At 39.3% G+C, this 18,675-nt stretch overlaps 1 protein-coding gene across 1 annotated transcript in view; it reads left to right on the top strand.

The window, feature by feature from the left end:
* Positions 1 to 6,747: 6,747 nt before the first annotated feature.
* Positions 6,748 to 18,675, top strand: part of LOC308684617 (FYVE, RhoGEF and PH domain-containing protein 6-like) — a gene marked incomplete at its 5' end in the record, with an annotated part of 55,515 nt that continues 43,587 nt past the window's right edge. Inside the window, 7 exons of the mRNA XM_081355883.1 lie at positions 6,748 to 7,703; positions 8,557 to 8,656; positions 9,482 to 9,546; positions 9,790 to 9,820; positions 10,287 to 10,438; positions 11,539 to 11,695; positions 13,409 to 13,496. Of these exons, the coding sequence (XP_081212009.1) occupies positions 6,748 to 7,703; positions 8,557 to 8,656; positions 9,482 to 9,546; positions 9,790 to 9,820; positions 10,287 to 10,438; positions 11,539 to 11,695; positions 13,409 to 13,496 (1,549 nt within the window). The remainder of the gene's footprint in view (positions 7,704 to 8,556; positions 8,657 to 9,481; positions 9,547 to 9,789; positions 9,821 to 10,286; positions 10,439 to 11,538; positions 11,696 to 13,408; positions 13,497 to 18,675) is intronic.

Below are 18,675 nucleotides of genomic sequence, written 5' to 3'. Positions count from 1 at the left end.
ACTAGTTACAAAAAGGCACGTGTGTATGTTACCCGCCCTCTCTGAGCCTCTGAAGGAATTTGATCACAGCATTTCCTCATTAATCTGGACTGGAAACGTCGCCTTGAATGGTATCGTTGAGCTTCTAGAAAACTAGACAGTGGTCACGCATAGCCTATCTCATGAATAAGTGAATATTGGGGGACGATGAAGCGTACAGGTGAGAGTTTTTTTCTTCTTTTTTATATGGATAATTCATACTAAGTCACAACTACAACCATTTTAATTGTAACCAGATGTTTACTTTTAAGAGATTTTTAATAGGCCTACAAATTGTATAATTTGAAAGTCAAACTGTGCAAAACATATCTGTCACCACTGGAAAGTTTATTTTATATACTTGGTTGAACTGACTTTTTAAAGGCAAAAGCAAAGAGACACTGACTAGTTGTCACACGGATAAGATGTACACTGTAACAAATGAGTTTTCTCATTTGGTCAAGTGGTTTGTTTTTTATATGTTTTAAGAAGCGAGTTCAAGCACCTACCTTTAGAAATATTCACTGGATCAAAGATTCTGACAGCCATTTACGGTCTAGCATTTATTTTTAATGGGTCTTTTGTTTGTACATTTAATAGAATATGCTAGGCTATATAAATCTTGCTGAATTCCATTACAGCTAGGGACTTTCCATGCCCCTTCCCAAAACTAAATATAGGCTACTTAAAAAGTAAAGATCAAGTATATTTTTAAGTATACTTACTAATATCAATGTACTATAAGTATACTTGCAAGTGTGCTGTTTCACTTGGGACTAAATTGGCCCACTTTTTAGTGTATAAAAGTATACTTTTAAGTAGGCTATAAAATTTCACACGTCTAGTATAATTATTTCATTAATACAGTGTATACTGTATAGGTGGGCCATGTTGTAACATGACAGATTAAAATGTTATCTGATCTAATCAAAATATACAAGTCAACCAAAAATATTTTCTCAATAAAATACAATTATTAACTTTTTCATATAAAATAATGGCATTTTTAATATTTAAAAATAGTCATTTTTGAGTTTGACATCAAACACACCACAAAACACAGATATCCAGCATAGAATTCATAAAAGTATAGAATAGAATAGCAGTTCTAATAGGGGCTCATTGTAACACAGTATGATAACGTGCCTCACCTGCACAACTAAACCCGGCTAGTTTCTTCTTGCTGGTTAGATCAGCATTAAAGAACAATCTCAACTGTTAAATAACAGATATAAAATTAATATAATTTCAGATTTGTCTAGTTTTAAATAAATGCAAAAAAAAAAAAAAACAGTGATGAAAAATTGACTTAAGAAATGTACTTTTGCTAGGGTTAAATAAATGTTCAATGATATTTTCCATAGATTCTTTTTAAATTTTGGAGGAATTCTTTTCTCTATATAGTGTTGATACGACAACTAGTAAATACACAAAGTTTCATCATGCGTGTGGAACTAGCCCTGTGCTAGGTTGTGTCCCGCTCACCCCTACACAATTGTGTAGTTTTTCATTGTACTGTGAATACTACAAGTGAACTTATAGTTTACTATTCTAATTTACTATTCTAATACTTGTAGCACATTTTTTAGTTTATGAAAGTACACTTTGACGTATACTCTCAGTATATTACTACTTTAGTTTTATACTTCAAGTATACTTGTAAGTTTTCTTTAAATAAACATAACCATACTTAAAGTGCAAAAATAATAAATAAATAGTTGACAATAAGTATACTATGTTCTTTGGTATTAATTCATTTTTTATAGGCTACTTGAAATTTACCTTTAACTGTACTTTAACTTTCCATTTTAAAAACATTTTATTCTAGCTTCATGCATAATTTTTTTTATCAACACTTGAATGTGGGTAAGTTTCATAAGAAAAGCAACATTTTAAACCAAAAGCTGAGAAAATTGCATTTTTTTCAAAGACTATGTCTGAAGGGTATTCCAGAAAGCAGGTTATGTGACATCGGGTGTGTTTAAGGGTAAGTAAGCGGATAACCTGAACTTTCGGTTCCAAAAACAAAGGTAACTTTCAGGGTATGTAAGTAGCCATAGAACATGGCTACTCTCTGAACATGAGCTTCTCTGGAGGGTTAGTTTATTCCAGAGGTTCAGCGCATGCGTGCCGCACCTATTGATGAGGCTCCAGTGGGCGTGACTTGATTGTGCACAATATTACATACTGTATATACTTATATCGATATAAAAAGCACGATTAAAACAAGGTAATGTTAATTTTATTATCATATATATAGCTATTGCCTATAATTCTCATCTCACACATCGTTGATCTGCATTCAGATGTTTTTTTATTTTTGCAACAGGACGTATACATGCTATAATAAAAGACACATATTATATGATATGATATATTGGTAACACTTTATTTTACAGTATCGTTGTTACATATGTTACATGTACTTACCATAGTAATAACAGTAAATTATGCATAATTACATGCAATTAACCCTCAACCAAAACCTAATCCTACCCTAACCCTATAGTAAGTACATGCTGTAAATTAGTATTACTCAGTACTTAAATATATAATTACATTGGAACAATGACACCTTAAAATAAAGTGTAACCGATATATCTTACCTTTCATGCCATGTGGAAGATAAATGACTGAACAAAAAAATAAACTTATACAGCCATGTTATCTTTACAACCACAGGCTGTATTTAGTTTAATCAGTCTTTCTTTTTATTATATAATTAGCATCAAACAAACAATATAGTTCTTATTCACAGTGATTAAAGATTATTAAACGAAAAGATTTAAAAATTATTGCACAGCCACCAAATACATGGCAATATGCACTCTCAGCATTTAACAAAAGAAGAAGAAAGAAGCAGTACGGCGTGCTTTTTCTTGGTGTCCGTTTCCATGGTGACTCGTTGATTCGTCGCTCTGTTAAGAATGTCTGGTGTGTTAACCGTTAACATACTCTGAGTTGGATGAACTTACTCCAGGATGTGTTTTTGAAACCAGCATATCTCAAGTAAGCAAGGTTTGGTTTAATCAACCGAGAGTTGTTTGACGGTAAGATAATCTTGCTTTCTGGAATGCACCCCTGGATCGGATTGAAAACAATGATCAAAACACAGATGGAGAAGATCGAGTCCATCAACACCCCTAAAGCGTCACTGCCATTTCCTCTACATGGGTTCGACTTTTTATTCTGTAACATTAGGCAGCTTTGATTTATATGCTGTTTAATGTTTGATGATTGCGTTAATTTACGTTTGTGTAAGCAATCTTCTATCACTTTTTCTGCTTCTTCTTCACCTGTGTTTTGATCCGGAGATTCTGTACTAGAAGATGTGTAATAGCGCCCCCTACCGTATACTGAAAACATGGATGGTGGGGAAAGAGTAAAGTGGATTTGAAGCAAATTCCTATGTACACTACCAGTGGACTAGCCTACGCAAAAATTCACATAGCCTACTCAGAATTAGGAACATCTGTTTTCTTCATAAATGAATATTTTCAAACAATGTAGGTTTGAAAACTAAGTGAAAAAGAAAAAGTAATTAATAGGCTACTCAATCGAAAGTGTAAACACTTTTAAGGTGGTGTCATTTTCAGTTTCTACATTGATCTGTACGTTGGAGGAATGTACAGTGAATACTTAAGTATACGTTTAAGTATATCCAGATCAAAAGACTGAGTACAATTACATACCAAATATGTATACTAAAGTGCAATTTTAAGTTTGTTTCTGAGAAGGACATACAAAGTAGACAAAGTATACTTTCTTGTTTTTAGTTTAAAAGAAATGTACTAATAGCATACTTGAATAAACTTCTTTTTCGTAAGGGATAGCCTACAGTACATTCCTCCAATGTAGTGATCAATGTAGAAACTGAAAATTACACCACCTTAAAAGTTGTTAAAAAAGAGTTTTTTACCTTTCAAGTCCTTATCCTTTCTGTTTTGGGTTCTGACAGACCCTATGGATGGTTAAAAAAATACATCGACAATGATTGACACAACTTTAACTTTAAGTTGAATTTAACAACTTAAAGAATTTTTATATAATATTACTAATAAAAGTTCTAAAAATGTTACATTACGTTTCAGGCATTAGAAAAAATGGATTTTCTATTGTTGCCTGCTGTACCAGATTTGTAGTTTGTTTTTGCTGTTCTTGTCATGATTAACAAAAACAAAAATGAAGGGGAAAAGGGGTGGTAGTCAGCTTGATCTGTAATTGAAGAGCGTTGGGGATGAAGAGAGTTGGGGATGAATAGGGAAAAGATGAAGTGGAAGGGGGAAAGTGATGATAGTGAGGTTGATCTGGGTGTCTGGTGTTGGCGGCCAGGAGACTCAGAGTGGGGGCATCATCTCAGTTAAAGCAACACTAAGTAGGATTTTTTACCTTCAAATAATGTTTCCAAAATCGTTTCAGTGGTTCATCAAGTCGTGACAGGGTGAAAGGCACTATGCCACCGCTTTGCGCTCATTTATCTGGTTTATCCACGATATGTAAGATTGCCAGATCAGGTCGCATTTCTGTAGTTCTAATGAGACATAAGAAAACTACAAATTTGACTTGCTTTACAGCAAGTGTTACGCGTGCGCTTGCGACAGTAGGATGCGGTAGGCTAAATTATTTACGACAGCGGTAATGGACAATTCCGCTTCCAACCTGTAGGGCAACCGCAGAGGAATAGTTCCTTGGTGTTGCTTTAAATGTAGGCCGAGTGATTACGACCCCCGATACAACCTGGAAGGGAAGAGTAGAGGGCATGATATGGATGGTTGAATGGTTGAGAGAGGGATGGGAAGGGAGGGTTCGAGAGAACGAGACAAACAGCACTGTAAGGGGCGGCCCAATATAAAAAGGTTTTGAGAAGTCAGGTGACTGGTAGAGGCGTGGTCCCACTCCCGAACCTCAGTTAATTCAGTTAAAATGATAAGCAAAAAATCATTTCATGTCATTTTTATATCATCTTGTAAAACAAGTAATTAAAACATATACAAAATAATTTTTGAAATATTTGATATATTTTAGATTTTATGAGTTGTGACTCCCAGTTCACGTTGCCTGATTAGGGTATAAAAGAAGGACCAAGTCATTAATCTGTTAACTGTTACTGGCCCACTTGCCACTGTTTAAAACAATTATGTCCTATACTTTATCTGATCTAATCTTGACAAATTATATATCATTCGAAAGCTTACGAGCTGAAGATTCAGCCAGTGAAAACTGTTTTGAAATCGGACCGGAAATGTGTTACCATAAAAATTGTACTTTAACCCCTTAAAGGGTAACTCACCAAAATGCAACCTAGGGTATTTTTGTTAATCTACTCGAGGCAAAACTTTCGTTTAAAAGCATAATTAGAATCGAATCGACACTTTTAAGTTTGACCGTATTTTCGTTTTAGTTTTAATGCCTTGTGAATGGGAGTGAATGGGGCACTTTTATGATAGCATAAAATTGCGATTTATAAAACACTAAGAAGGTTCGACACAACATGAAACTTTGCTCAAAGTATCACCAGGGGCTCTACACATGAACTCGAGCATTGAGAACATTGTTTGTGTACAAAGAGTTTACTAAAAAGAAAGATTTTGAACAACTCATTGTGTTTCCGTCCGCCGGCATTTTGTCAGTCAAAAATAGTCGATAGCCCCAAAGAAGACAAGAAAAAACTATGTAACTCGTGGTTCATGTTGCCTGTTTTAGGGCTAGTCAACTCCATGAAAAAGTGTCTCAGGGACAAAATGTGGTTTAATGGTCAACTGTATTTCAACCAGAGTGTTCTTTCCTTGTTTTTCTGTCTCCATGTGCTTTTTTTTCTCAGTGGGTGATCAGAAACCACCGTTGGCTCCAAAACCAAAGGTTCTCCCAGCACCAGTGCAAACAGAACATCCACCTGCTTCCAAGTTGTGTGTTTACCAACATAACTCACCAGCTGTTAAAAGTAAAGTTAAGCCTGAAGTAGCACCAAAACCACGCCTTTTCAAACCTCCCTCTCCTTTCAATTCAAAACATCTCACATCCAATGAGGTCCATCAACCTATTTTACAAGAAAAGTCTGACATCACAAAGAATGTTGGCATTCTAAATTTCAGAAATGGAATGCACACTGGGAACAACAAGCCAAAGTGGGATTACATAATTCCAATCTGTGTATGCAATGACAGAAATTGTGCTGATTGCTCACCGAAGGAAAACAACCAAAATGATAATCAACATGGGAACAGTCCTGATCCGTGTAAAGCAGGAAATACAGAAAGTCCTAGAAAGAGTTCATCCAAACCTCTGCTGAGAACACCGGAGGAAGAAAAGCATTTGTTGACACCTATTCTGTCAAACTGCATCTCTGGACTCCACTCATTCAATAACAATAATCTCCATCCAATTGAAAAATCTCAGAAAACATCCCAGATCCAGAACAAGGAGCCTTTGAAGGCGAATCAGAGTGGTTCTGAGATGCAAACGACCAATAAACACCAAAAAAACATTGTCTCTAGTGTTAATTCATCTGTTGATAGTGGCCAAACACCAGAGCCTCTAAAATGTAGTGTGCATTATAGTCCGCCCCCTACTAAGCCTCTTAAGAAAGCACCACCAGTAGCCATACAGGTGAAAAATAAAATGGAACAACCCAATGTTATCCATCAGGAGTCAGCAGGCCTTACCAAATTTACTGTCTTACCTGTTGATGTAAACAATCCAGATCCATTATGGAGAGAAAGTCCTAACAAGATGAACATCAATGCTGTAAGACATTCTAGAGAGAACAAAGGTCCTCAGGCCATAAGGAGCTTTAAATGTACCCAGTGTAACAGCCAGGGCACCCCAGTACCTGTCCCACGCCAGAAAATCCCTCAGCTGCAACAAAATAAAACCCAGCAATTTGGTGTACATGGGACTGAAAATAAGGAACAAAATCTGTATGTATCTCCTGAGGTATCAAGCAATACCCATCTGAAGAAGTCATCCCAGAAACCTCAACCTGATGTCCGAAGGCACAATAACATTAGGTCTACAGAACTTTCAGTAGATAGACTTCCTAAAAAGACTCTGGCATTCAAAGGTCCACTGAGAAATGATGGTCACATTAATGCAATAAATACTGAAGGAAATCCCCCTCTTGCATTTGAAGGACAAATTGCCAATCAGAACCAAGCAAGTGATGAGCCAAAAAAGAAGACCGGCTTTACTCTCAAGCCTAAATCAAAGTCCTTATCCTCAGCAGATATACGTAAACCTGATGGCCTCAATAAGACCTCCTTTCTAAGGATCATGGACCTTGACCGTGTCAAAAAGGTTCCCAAGTTATCTGTCAAGAGTGGGGAGGCCCTTGATCTCACTCCAGTTATGAATGAGCAGTCAGTGGATACACAGGAAAGCCAATGTGAAATCTGCTCTCATACACTGGTGTCACTGCACAATGGTCACCTTGATGTGAATATACCTCAAGTTGAGCAGAGTGTAGATGAAGATCTTCCAAAACATCTCGAGAATTCTGGTGAATCTGAACATGCATATGAAGATATCCCAGAATATGAAAACCTGCCTCCTTTTAGCACTACAATGGCACAGGATGCTGATAAATACCACAATCAGTCAGCAATGAATGAGGATGATGGTATTTATGAAATTCCAGATGTGTTCCCTCAACACTGTGCAGACACCAAAAAGCAGCAGTTTCTTAAAAGGTAAAGTTTTAGCTGAAACAGATGAATAATTTATGAGAAAGTTGAATAGTTGAGATGAGGAAATTTCATTCCTGATTTTGAATTGAAATAGCAAAATGAAGTACTGAATTTGATTTTCAAAATATAGAATTGCAATTAAAATTTCTATTTATTTGCTGAAAATAACTCATATTTAACTAGGAAAGCAACATTTTTGGCGAAGGCTTTGATGTTTTAGAAAAAAGTAAAAATCCTTGACGTTTATGGGCCTTATGGAGGGACAGACATTTATACTTTGATTATACCGTCACATTTACAAATGTATAAATTTAATTAAAAATCTATAATAATAAATCCCCTAGTCTTGGTTAAAAATATACATTTGTCCTAAAAGGTATTTGGACACTTAAGCAAATCTTAAAAATGTATGGATGTAATTTCTTTATATAATTAATTTAGATTTAATCAACAATATCAAAAACAAACAGATTTCGCTGGAAATGAGCCTGGACTATTTTTACTTGCAGTCTAATATGATTTAGGGCTGTTTTCTTGATTACACTTCAATAATTAGACACTTCCTGGCTAACAGCAAAAACAAAACTTTATGTAAATACAAAGTGAAGAAGTTTAGTTTGATTCATGTGACACCTGTTTGACATGGAATTTAAAGAATGGGTGCAGCATTCTAAACAGGTGTTGCTGAATCATTTTACCTTTGACTGACACCTAGTTCATACTACAGATTATGAGACGTTACTATTGACTCTTCTGCTTCTGTATTGTAGCTATTATGGCGGGAATAACTGAAATTTTGTGTTTTTGGGATGTGACACCTCTTTAAAATCTGGGAGGCTTTTTGATTTCTTTTCAGAAATGTGTTGGAAGAAGTGCAAGAATTGGAGGATATGCATTCTGAAGAAGATGAATGCAGCTCAGAAGAGGAGGATAACACCATCAATAGAGAAAAACAGGTACTGTATTCACATTTATGGGATATTAAGAAATATTTAAGGGTGTTTTCACAATTGGTCCTTTTCAGGGTTCTGAGCACGGTTTGGGCCCATATGTGAACACTGTAAATGATCTCAGGCCCTTTTAAAGCAAACCGAACCAAGACCATCTCAGGAGGTGGCCAGAGTATGGTTCGCTCTCAGCTAATGATATTCACTAAAAACATACATAGCCTACATTGTGAAATCCATTTGTGAATTCCAATTTATTTTGGTCATCAGATACCTCTGTACATTCATCATGTCGGCTTCTGCTGGCAGATCTCTCCAAATTATTTATTCATGACATGCACTTGTCTGTGATTTTAACCGCTTCCAAACTCTGTGAGAGAGACACAACTGTGTGAACGCCTTGTTTGTATTTTTGTGTTAAGCCCGCAAGATATTTAATTATATTATTAAACCTCTGCATGGAATGCTTAACATAGTGTATGTTCAATAGTAAATAATTGCTAGTTCTCATAATGCCTGATTTCACCAGTAGATTTAAAAAAAAGCAACAGTATGAACACAGAGAGGTCCCCATTATTACTATTACTTGGATCTGACCTTTTAAAGGGGACTCAAGTGTGAAAGCACCCTAAATGTTATGAAATCATCTAACACTTTATAAGATATAACACTTCATTGTTCCTAAAAGATAAATGTTATATATTTATAGAAATATTACAGAACAGCATATGCAAAGATAGAAAAGAAGGTCAACTGCAATTTATAAATACGTTCTATACATAGTTTGCATAATTATTAAATATTCAATTTAGTAATATTTACATTTTTTTCTAGACTGAGGAGAAGAAGACCAATAAAACTAAACACATTGTAAATGAGATCTTGTCTTCTGAGAAAATGTAAGTCTGTTTTATCCAGTCAAACCTTTTGTGAAATTTCTGGTTACCACATGTGTCAAGTTTTGTGATATGTGGATGTTACTTTCTGGAAAAGAGTTTTATCAAATTCTCCTTTTGTGTTCCAGAGAATAAAGAAAGTCACAATTTGGATCTTAATGTTTGCATAAATTAGTCCTCTTTTAATAAATGTATTTTTTATGTTTCTCTTTATTATACTTTTTCTCTTATTATACTTTTTCACAGATTTGTGCAAGTACTAAAGCTCCTCCATGTAGTAAGTGTCTCCTATAACTTGTTGAGCTGATTTAGGTGCAGTCACGTTAGGTTTACATTACACATTACATAAAAGCCCTGATTTTTCACTCATTTCATGAAATGTGAGTTAATCAGTCACATGGGTTCTTTTCTAAATCTGCTTTTTTTTGCTTCATCTGCTTCTTATACTTTATTATTACTTGCAGTCAGTGTTAGGAATCTGTTACTTTTACTGCATTTATCAGTGTTTTGTTGGAATCTTTTTAATCAAATGGCAATTCAGTAGCTTCAATGTGGGGAATATGGCAGTGAAGTTCAGTGGTAGTAAATAGCCTATATCATGGTGTTTTTACTGTGTTAAGAAACAAAGACTTTGGCCATTATCAGTGCTTTTGTTGTTACCAATGGTAAAATGTCATTATAGTGACTCCTAAAATAATGATTTACTTTTCTATTGTTTAATCTCACTTCCCTAAACCTTGCAGGATTTTCGTGAAGCGGTACTGAAGGCCTCCTGTCAGGCGGGAAAAGCCGTAATCGATGAGCGAGTCGTGAACCAGATCTTGTGTTCTTTGCCTCAGCTGTACGAGCTAAATTGCAATCTGTTGAACGAGCTGGAAGAACGGGTTGCTTACTGGTAATATATCTGCACCAACATCAACAGATACCAGAAAGCAGCAATCTTGCATACCTTCTTATTTATATTTAAACAATGGGAAGTCAGCCTTACAGTAGCTGTACAGTGCATTTGTAGGTTTGCCGTGATTTCATGGAAATTGTCACTGTAGAAACCATTGAAAACCACATCATGTTTGTTACAGCTAGGCTAGTGAAAGAAATCAGATAAATGGGTCAATGGCATATAACAGTGGCATATAAAAGAAAATGTTCTTAAAAATGGGTAGGATGTCCCGTTGAGCCACCTCTCTGACCAGGGCCCTTGGAATCATCCTAACCTTCTCACGTTACAGTGCCCCTGCTCGTCATAGAAAATGTGTTTTCATGTCTTTGTATTTATGAATTGCAGTTTTAATGTAGTGACAAATATGACACATCATTTACCTATATACTCATTGGGTCTAATTCCTTAAAGCATTCCACCCACAAAAGGTCTGGAAACTATATACGACTCGTAATTTTCAGTCATTGAAAAAAATGACATTCTACATTTTTGGTAACATTTTAGTTTAGGGTCCAATTCTCACTATTAACTAGTTGCTTATTAGCATGCATATTACTAGGATATTGGCTGTTTATTAGTACTTATAAAGCACATATTAATGCCCTACTCTGCATTACCATTTACTCATATACTACATCCCTCAATCATACCTCATACCTAAACTTAACAACTACCTAACTAACTACTATTACTATTAATATACAGTAATTAGGAGTTTATTGAGGCAAAAGTCGTAGTTAGTGAGAATTAAACTAAACTAAATTGTGACCAAATTATTGATAAAAACTAAAGGGTTTATTTAAAAATGAATATTTAAAAATGAATTGGCCTGCTCTGTCCTTTTGGGTCAACATTCTTTTGAGTCTTTTGAATTAAATACGTTGATCTTGTTCACAAAACTGGTCTGAATGATTCAAAAAGGGCAATCTTCAAAATATCTTTTGAGTTCCATGGATGATCGAAAGTTACATGGGTTTAGACAACATGTGTAAACGATGCCAGATTGTATTTTTATGTGAACTAGTCTATTTATAGAAGTTTCCTTGTTCAAACAGGAACAAGCATTGTGGTGTAGCAGATATATTTGTGAAGAAAGGACCTTATCTCAAAATGTACTCCAATTATATTTGTGAGTTTGACAAGAATGTGGCACTTCTAGAAGAGCATTGCCGGAAAAACCCAGCATTTGCCAAAGTCGTCCAAGAGTTTGAGGTAATAGAACCACTCCAACCTGTTTTTGATTCATACCTAAATGCCTTTGTAGTGATGTGAATAGTCTCTTGGGTGTTTTTTTCTTTCTTTTTTTTTTTTTATTTATTTATTTTTTTTACATTCTTAAAAACTACCCTAGTGAAAAATAAATATACTAAAATGTATTTAAAAAACATTTATTTTATGCTAAGTATACATCAAATGCAGTTACATATTTATTTACTTATGTAATATAAATACCCTGCAATTGGAATACTAAATTGGTATACTTAAAGTCTGCTAAATTAGAACAACTCATTTTGTACATAATGCACTTCAATTATCCGTAAATAATGCTGAGGTCCAACAACTAAAGATATACTTAAGTATATTTGATTGTGCTAAATTGGAACTACTGCAAGTATACTAACTATACTTTAGGTACACTTTAAATATTTTGCATTTAAATTATATAGTGATCATACTATCCTTAATAATAGTGATATTAAACACATTTTAGGCTAATATTGAAGAACTCCAAATAAAGTTTAATTATAATATTTATATCAGTAAAGTCTCAAGCAATATGTCAGTAAATATATAAATGGGTTTGTAGAATACTTAGTATGAAATAAATGTAGGCCTATTTTAAATACATTTTGGCATAGGTTTTTTTCACTGGGGCAGTCTCTGACATGTTTTCTCACTGTCACGCACCTAACTCGGAAGCTCTTAAGAAAACCCAAAGTTACCAAAACTCATAATTACGAGTTGTGCTGATGTTCAATGTGCATTTTAATGCGTAAATACATTCTTTCTGACATGACTTGTAAACACCATAAATGCTGTAGACTTATCCATCTGGCATGGCCGCTCTATAACTTTAACCTAGACAAATGTTCGTTATTAGGTGCAACTAAAATGCATTTAGTGCAAAATTACTTGCTCCAATTTAACAGACTTTAAGTATACCTATTTATAGTGGGCCACAAATACATTTAGTTATTCTACAAAAGTATTCTACAAAAGTATTCTACAAACTTGCCAGCAGCCATATCACCCTGTAGCCCAAGACTGGTTGCCCACTGAAGCTAAGCAGGGCTGAGCCTGGTTAATACCTGGATGGGAGACCTCCTGAGAAAACCAGGTTGCTGCTGGAAGAGGTGTTAGTGAGGCCAGCAGGGGGTGCTCACCCTGTGGTCTGTGTGGGTCCTAATGCCCCAGTATAGTGACGGGGAAACTATACTGCCAAAAGAGCACCGTCCTTCGGATGAGACGTTAAACCGAGGTCCTGACTCTCTGTGGTCATTAAAAATCCCAGGATGTCTTTCGAAAGAGTAGGGGTGTAACCCCGGCATCCTGGCCAAATTTGCCCAGTGGCCTCTGTCCATCATGGCCTCCTAATCCTCCCCATATACTGATTGGCTTCATCACTGTCTCCTCTCCACCAGTAAGCTGGTGTGTGGTGGGCGTTCTGGCGCAATATGGCTGCCGTCGCATCATCCAGGTGGATGCTGCACATTGGTGGTGGTTGAGGAGATTCCCCCCTTCTATGTAAAGCGCTTTGAGTGTCGAGAAAAGCGCTATATAAATGTAATGAATTATTATTATTATTATTATTATTATAAAGTACATATGAATAAATTGTGCTTAAGTATACTATTTTTTCACTAGGGTACTAACAAAAATTTATCTTCTGTCTTTGTTTCTCTGTCTTACTTCTCAATGATTCAGAGCAATCCGTGCTGCGCTAACCTTGCAGTGAAACATTACATGCTTAAACCTATCCAGAGGATTCCCCAATATCAACTCCTCCTAACTGGTGAGAATTTTTACACTTTGGTTATTGTGGGTGGTTTCCAGGGTGTTGCTGTGTGGTTGCTAAGGTTTTCTGAGTAGTTTTTTCAGCACATTGTGGTGCAGTTGCCAGTGTGTTGGCTGTTACCATGCTGTCACTAAAGTGTTTTTAGTGTGTTTTTTAGCACTTTGCAATGTGTGTTTGACTGAACTGACACTTTTGGACGAGATCTGAACTGAGCTGGACGATGACATCACTGTTTTTCGCAAAGCTGCTTTATAAGTGAATTTCACAATTGATGAACTTAAATGCAGAACATGGGCCCGTCACCTGTCACGCACCCCTGCACCCAAACGCTGTTTTAACAGCGACCCACAAAAAGCACAAATCGAGCAAAATTTCTCCCTTAAATTCATGTCAGTTCGAGCCCCCGACTCTGGGCGTTCCAGATATGATAATGCCTCTGGCTCTTCGGGCTCTAGCTTGGCAGGCTATCCCCGGAGTTTCAGAATGGGTGATGAACATCATAAAGCGCGGTTACTCGCTTCAGTTCGCCTGCAGACCGCCGCGTTTTTCGCACGATTATCCAAACCTCGGTAAGGAGCACACTGAGTCATGTCCTCCGCACCGAAGTGTTGAGTCTGCTGGCCAAAGGGGCCATCGAGAAGATCCCCTCTTCTCAAAGCGAGTCAGGGTTTTACAGCCGTTACTTTCTCGTTCCGAAGAAAGACGGCGGCTTGAGACCCATTTTAGATCTCAGACGTCTGAACAAGGCTCTCATGTCACGGCCGTTCAGAATGCTCACTACCAGACATATCCTGGCGCAAATTCGCCCAGGCGACTGGTTCTTCTCAGTAGATCTAAAAGACGCTTACTTTCACATTCAAGTGAACCCCCACCACAGGCCATTCTTGAGATTCGCCTTCGAGGGGCAGACATACCAGTACACAGTTCTACCATTTGGACTGGCACTGGCACCTCGTACATTCACGAAGTGCATGGATGCAGCTCTCTCCCCCCTGAGACAGCGGGGCATGCGCATCCTGAACTACCTCGACGACTGGCTCATACTGACTCAGTCAGAGGCGGAGTCACATACTCACAAAGCCTGGCTCCTCAGCCATCTGGAATGCCTAGGGCTCAGGGTGAATTTTTCCAAGAGTATTCTGTTGCCCAGCCAACGTATCATGTTCCTGGGAACAGTTCTCGACTCCGTACTTATGAGAGCATGGCCCACATCGGCCCGTGCTCTATCGATTCAGCAGCTCGCTGCATCGTTCATAGAGGGCTCTCATGTACCCCTCAGAACGTTTCAGAGGATCCTTGGCCTGATGGCCTCTGCATCATCAGTACTCCAACTAGGCCTACTGCACATGCGTCCTCTTCAGCTGTGGCTAGCACCTCAGGTGCCACCCCACGCCTGGCACTCAGGCCGCTTGAATATCAAGGTGGACCAGCGCTGTATTCGAGCCCTGGCCCCTTGGAAAAACGCCAGCTGGTACCAGCAGGGCGTAAGCATGGGGGTGGTCTTAGAGAGTAGGGTTGTTTCGACAGATGCTTCCAACTCGGGTTGGGGAGCCCTGTACGAAGGCAGGCCTGCCTCCGGCCTCTGGTCGAGCTCGGAGAAACGCCTACACATCAACTGCCTCGAAATGAGAGCAGTTTTTCTAGCCCTGAAAGCCTTCCTCCCATACCTGGCTGGACACCACGTTTTGGTCCGGACGGACAATATGTCGGTGGTCTCTTACATAAATCGCCAGGGCGGCCTCAGGTCCCACAACCTGTTTGCCATAGCCACACAGCTTCTGTTATGGGCTCACACCAACCTGCGCTCGCTCAGGGCAGCTCACGTGCCGGGCACGTTGAACACAGGAGCAGACATGCTCTCTCGGGGCCGGGTTCCCCCAGAGGAATGGTCTCTCCACCCTCAGACGGTTCTCCTGCTTTGGGAGGTCTTCGGGAAAGCAGAAGTAGATCTTTTCGCCTCAGAAGACAACTGTCACTGCCCAATCTTCTTTTCAAAGAACAGAGATGCGTTGGCCCACGACTGGCCCAACCGTCCTCTCTATGCGTTTCCTCCAGTCTCGATGCTCCCTCAGGTCATCGAACGGATAAGGAACACAAAAACGCAGTTCTCTTAGTAGCTCCTCTCTGGGGAACCCAGATTTGGTTCCCAGAGTTGATGCAACTGTCTGTAACAGACCCGTGGCCGATTCCAGTGAGGTGCGACCTCCTGGCTCAGGCCAACAGGACCATCTGGCATCCCCATCCCGACTTGTGGGCCCTACATGTATGGCCACTCAACGGGTACCCCAGGATCTCCCAGAGGGTGTCCTGAATACTATTAAGGAGGCTAGAGCTCTGTCTACCAGACGCCTCTACCACCTTAAATGGTCAGTGTTCTCCAGCTGGTGTTTAGCTCGGAACCTCGACCCACACACTTGTGAAGTACCAAGAGTGCTTTCTTTTCTCCAGGAGATGTTGGATGCGGGTCGCTCCCCCTCCACTCTCAAGGTGTACGTGGCAGCCATTGCTGCTTATCACGTATTGGAAGCCGGAGCCTCCTTAGGTAAAAGCGACCTTATAGTTCGTTTCCTTAAGGGCGCCAGAAGGCTTAACCCGCCTCGGCCACCGTCTGTACCGGCCTTGGACCTTTCTCTGGTTCTAGGGGCTCTTAGAGGACCCCCCTTTGAACCACTTCAGTCAGCTGATCTTAAGTCCCTCTCCCTGAAAACCGCCCTGCTTCTGGCACTGGCGTCAGTGAAGAGAGTAGGGGACTTGCAGGCGCTTTCTACCAGCGCCTCCTGTCTGGAGTTTGGTCCCAATGACTCCAAGGTCATTCTTAGGCCAAGACATGGATATGTTCCTAAGGTGCTCTCAACTCCGTTCAGAGCCCAGGTTATTTCTCTGTCAGCTCTTCCCACCTCTGAAGAGGACAGTGAGGCTCTCACGCTTTGCCCCGTCAGAGCTCTGAGAGTTTATCTGGAGCGTTCGGCCTTTTTCAGACAGTCTGAACAGCTCTTTGTTTGTTTCGGGGGCCGAACCAAGGGCCTTCCGGTCACGAAGCTCACGCTGTCTAGATGGATAGTGGACGCCATTGCTCTGGCTTACACCTCACTGGGCCTCTCTTGTCCCATAGGTGTTAGAGCTCACTCCACGAGAGGTGTCGCCTCCTCGTGGGCTTGGTCGAGCGGTGTTCCTATCGAGGACATTTGTGCGGCGGCCGGCTGGTCCGTTCCGTCCACATTTGTGAGATTTTACAACTTAGATGTCCCTGCTCTGCAGGCACGAGTTCTTTCTATCTAGACCCTGGCTCTGTGGACCCAGACTAGTTTTTTGACTTAGACACATGGTTGTCACCTTGAGTTGTGGGTTTACGTAAGACTGGCCCTTGGTCCAGATCTTATTATTTGGATAATCTCTGGGCCCGATGTTCCGGTCTCGTTATCCTGGCTATTCTGTAACTTCCCGGGACTTCTGGTGAGTCAGAGCGGCCACTAGGGATGTTGCGGTGACGGATTTTTTCCACCGGTTAATCGACGTGTAAAAAAAACGGTAATCCCGGTGTCACCGGGGTTGCGTGTCGGGGATTTCGGGTGGCCGAAAATGCGGACGTGCACACGTCTCAATTTACTTTCACTTTAATTAGCGGCAATTCAGTAGCATTTGTTTGAATTAATCATGGGTTAATTTATTTTATTCTTAATAAAAATACACAAAACAATAAGACACTCGCTTGTATTACACACATCTTTATTGCAAAATGAATAATAACACACCATGTAAAAACTAAACAAAAGCACTTATGAAACACCTTTAAAGTGCATTTATTAACAAAACGAACCACTGCACACATCATGCAAGTATCAAACAAGAAATTATATAAAAAAATCACTATTCGTTAAATAAAGTGCCTGCCTTTTTCAGCAAAAAAACAAACAAAACAAAACACCGCACAAGCATCGAATATGAAACGAACGAACATCAAAAACTTTGTTAAATAAGGTAGCCTACCCGAATAATCACTGGACACTTAAGTGCAAAAAAAAAAAAACTAATATAAAAATTAAACGTTTGCATTTCTCTTTGAAACCAGATCTTCCGCCATCCTTTGCCAGTTAGCTCGCCTCACTCTCCTCAAATGATAAATGAAATCGGACACCTGCTGCTTTACTGCGGCGCTCGTTCCGCTTACGCTAAATTACGAAGGCACGTAGTCACTAACTGAATTAAGTGCTTTATTACTATAGGCTAAAACTTCAACACGATGGGGACGGTGCCGGTGGTCAAGTGCTATGACCGGTAGGTGGGTTAAACACCGTGTATCACCGGTAACACCGACTATCGCAACAAGCCTAGCGGCCACAAGATTAATAGCACGGCGTTTTTAATAGTGTTCCCACAGCGTTTGCAACGCAGTACGAGAGAACGTTCTCGTAAGGGAACGTACTTGGTTACTTACGTAACCTCGGTTCCCTTAGAGATAAGGGAACGAGTACTGCGTTGCCTTGCCGTGCTATTTCTCTTATGTCAGGTGTTTTTCGCTTCAGTCGATTAGACCTGTCAAATGGCGGATTTTCCCTGTATTTATACTCTGCTGTCACGTGCAGTTTCGCGCGCTTGACACTGACAGCGCGGCAAGCGCCCTGATTGGTTCGCGCGCCTCTGCTGATCCGCCATTGGTTCATGCAGTTGCCTCAGGACAGCCTATCAGCATGCTCGCGCGAGCCTGATGCTCTTGCCTGTGCTGCAGCAATGCGTTTTAAAATAAAGGCTTCAATATTCTCGAGAAAAGGAGTTTTCCTACAGCGTTTGCAACGCAGTACTCGTTCCCTTATCTCTAAGGGAACCGAGGTTACGTAAGTAACCAAGTACGTTTTGGTACACGTAAGAGGTTAAGAGGTAAGAGGTTTTAGCTCATTGCAGTTGCTAACACTGATTTGTATAACAACTGAATTGCTCATTGCGTTCTAAACTGCCATTAGGCGGTGAAGCCACCGGAAGTGTTCGAGCGGCCATCTTACAATTCCCTACCGACAGAGGGCATCATTGATTTACAGCCAAAACATTGATCTAAAATCACCCAATTTGCAGCGTCTCAGTCTCACAGGATTAGTTTTACTATATATGTATGTAAATTAATTGTTACTTCAGATGTCTGTAATGTTTATGGTCTTTTCGGAAAGTATAAGTCATATATTGA

This window comes from Scardinius erythrophthalmus (assembly GCF_964197995.2).
Source record: "Scardinius erythrophthalmus genome assembly, chromosome: 24".
In the NCBI taxonomy this organism is placed as follows: domain Eukaryota; kingdom Metazoa; phylum Chordata; class Actinopteri; order Cypriniformes; family Leuciscidae; genus Scardinius; species Scardinius erythrophthalmus.
Note: the sequence above shows the minus strand (reverse complement) of the source record. Positions and strands in the feature narration are given on the sequence as shown.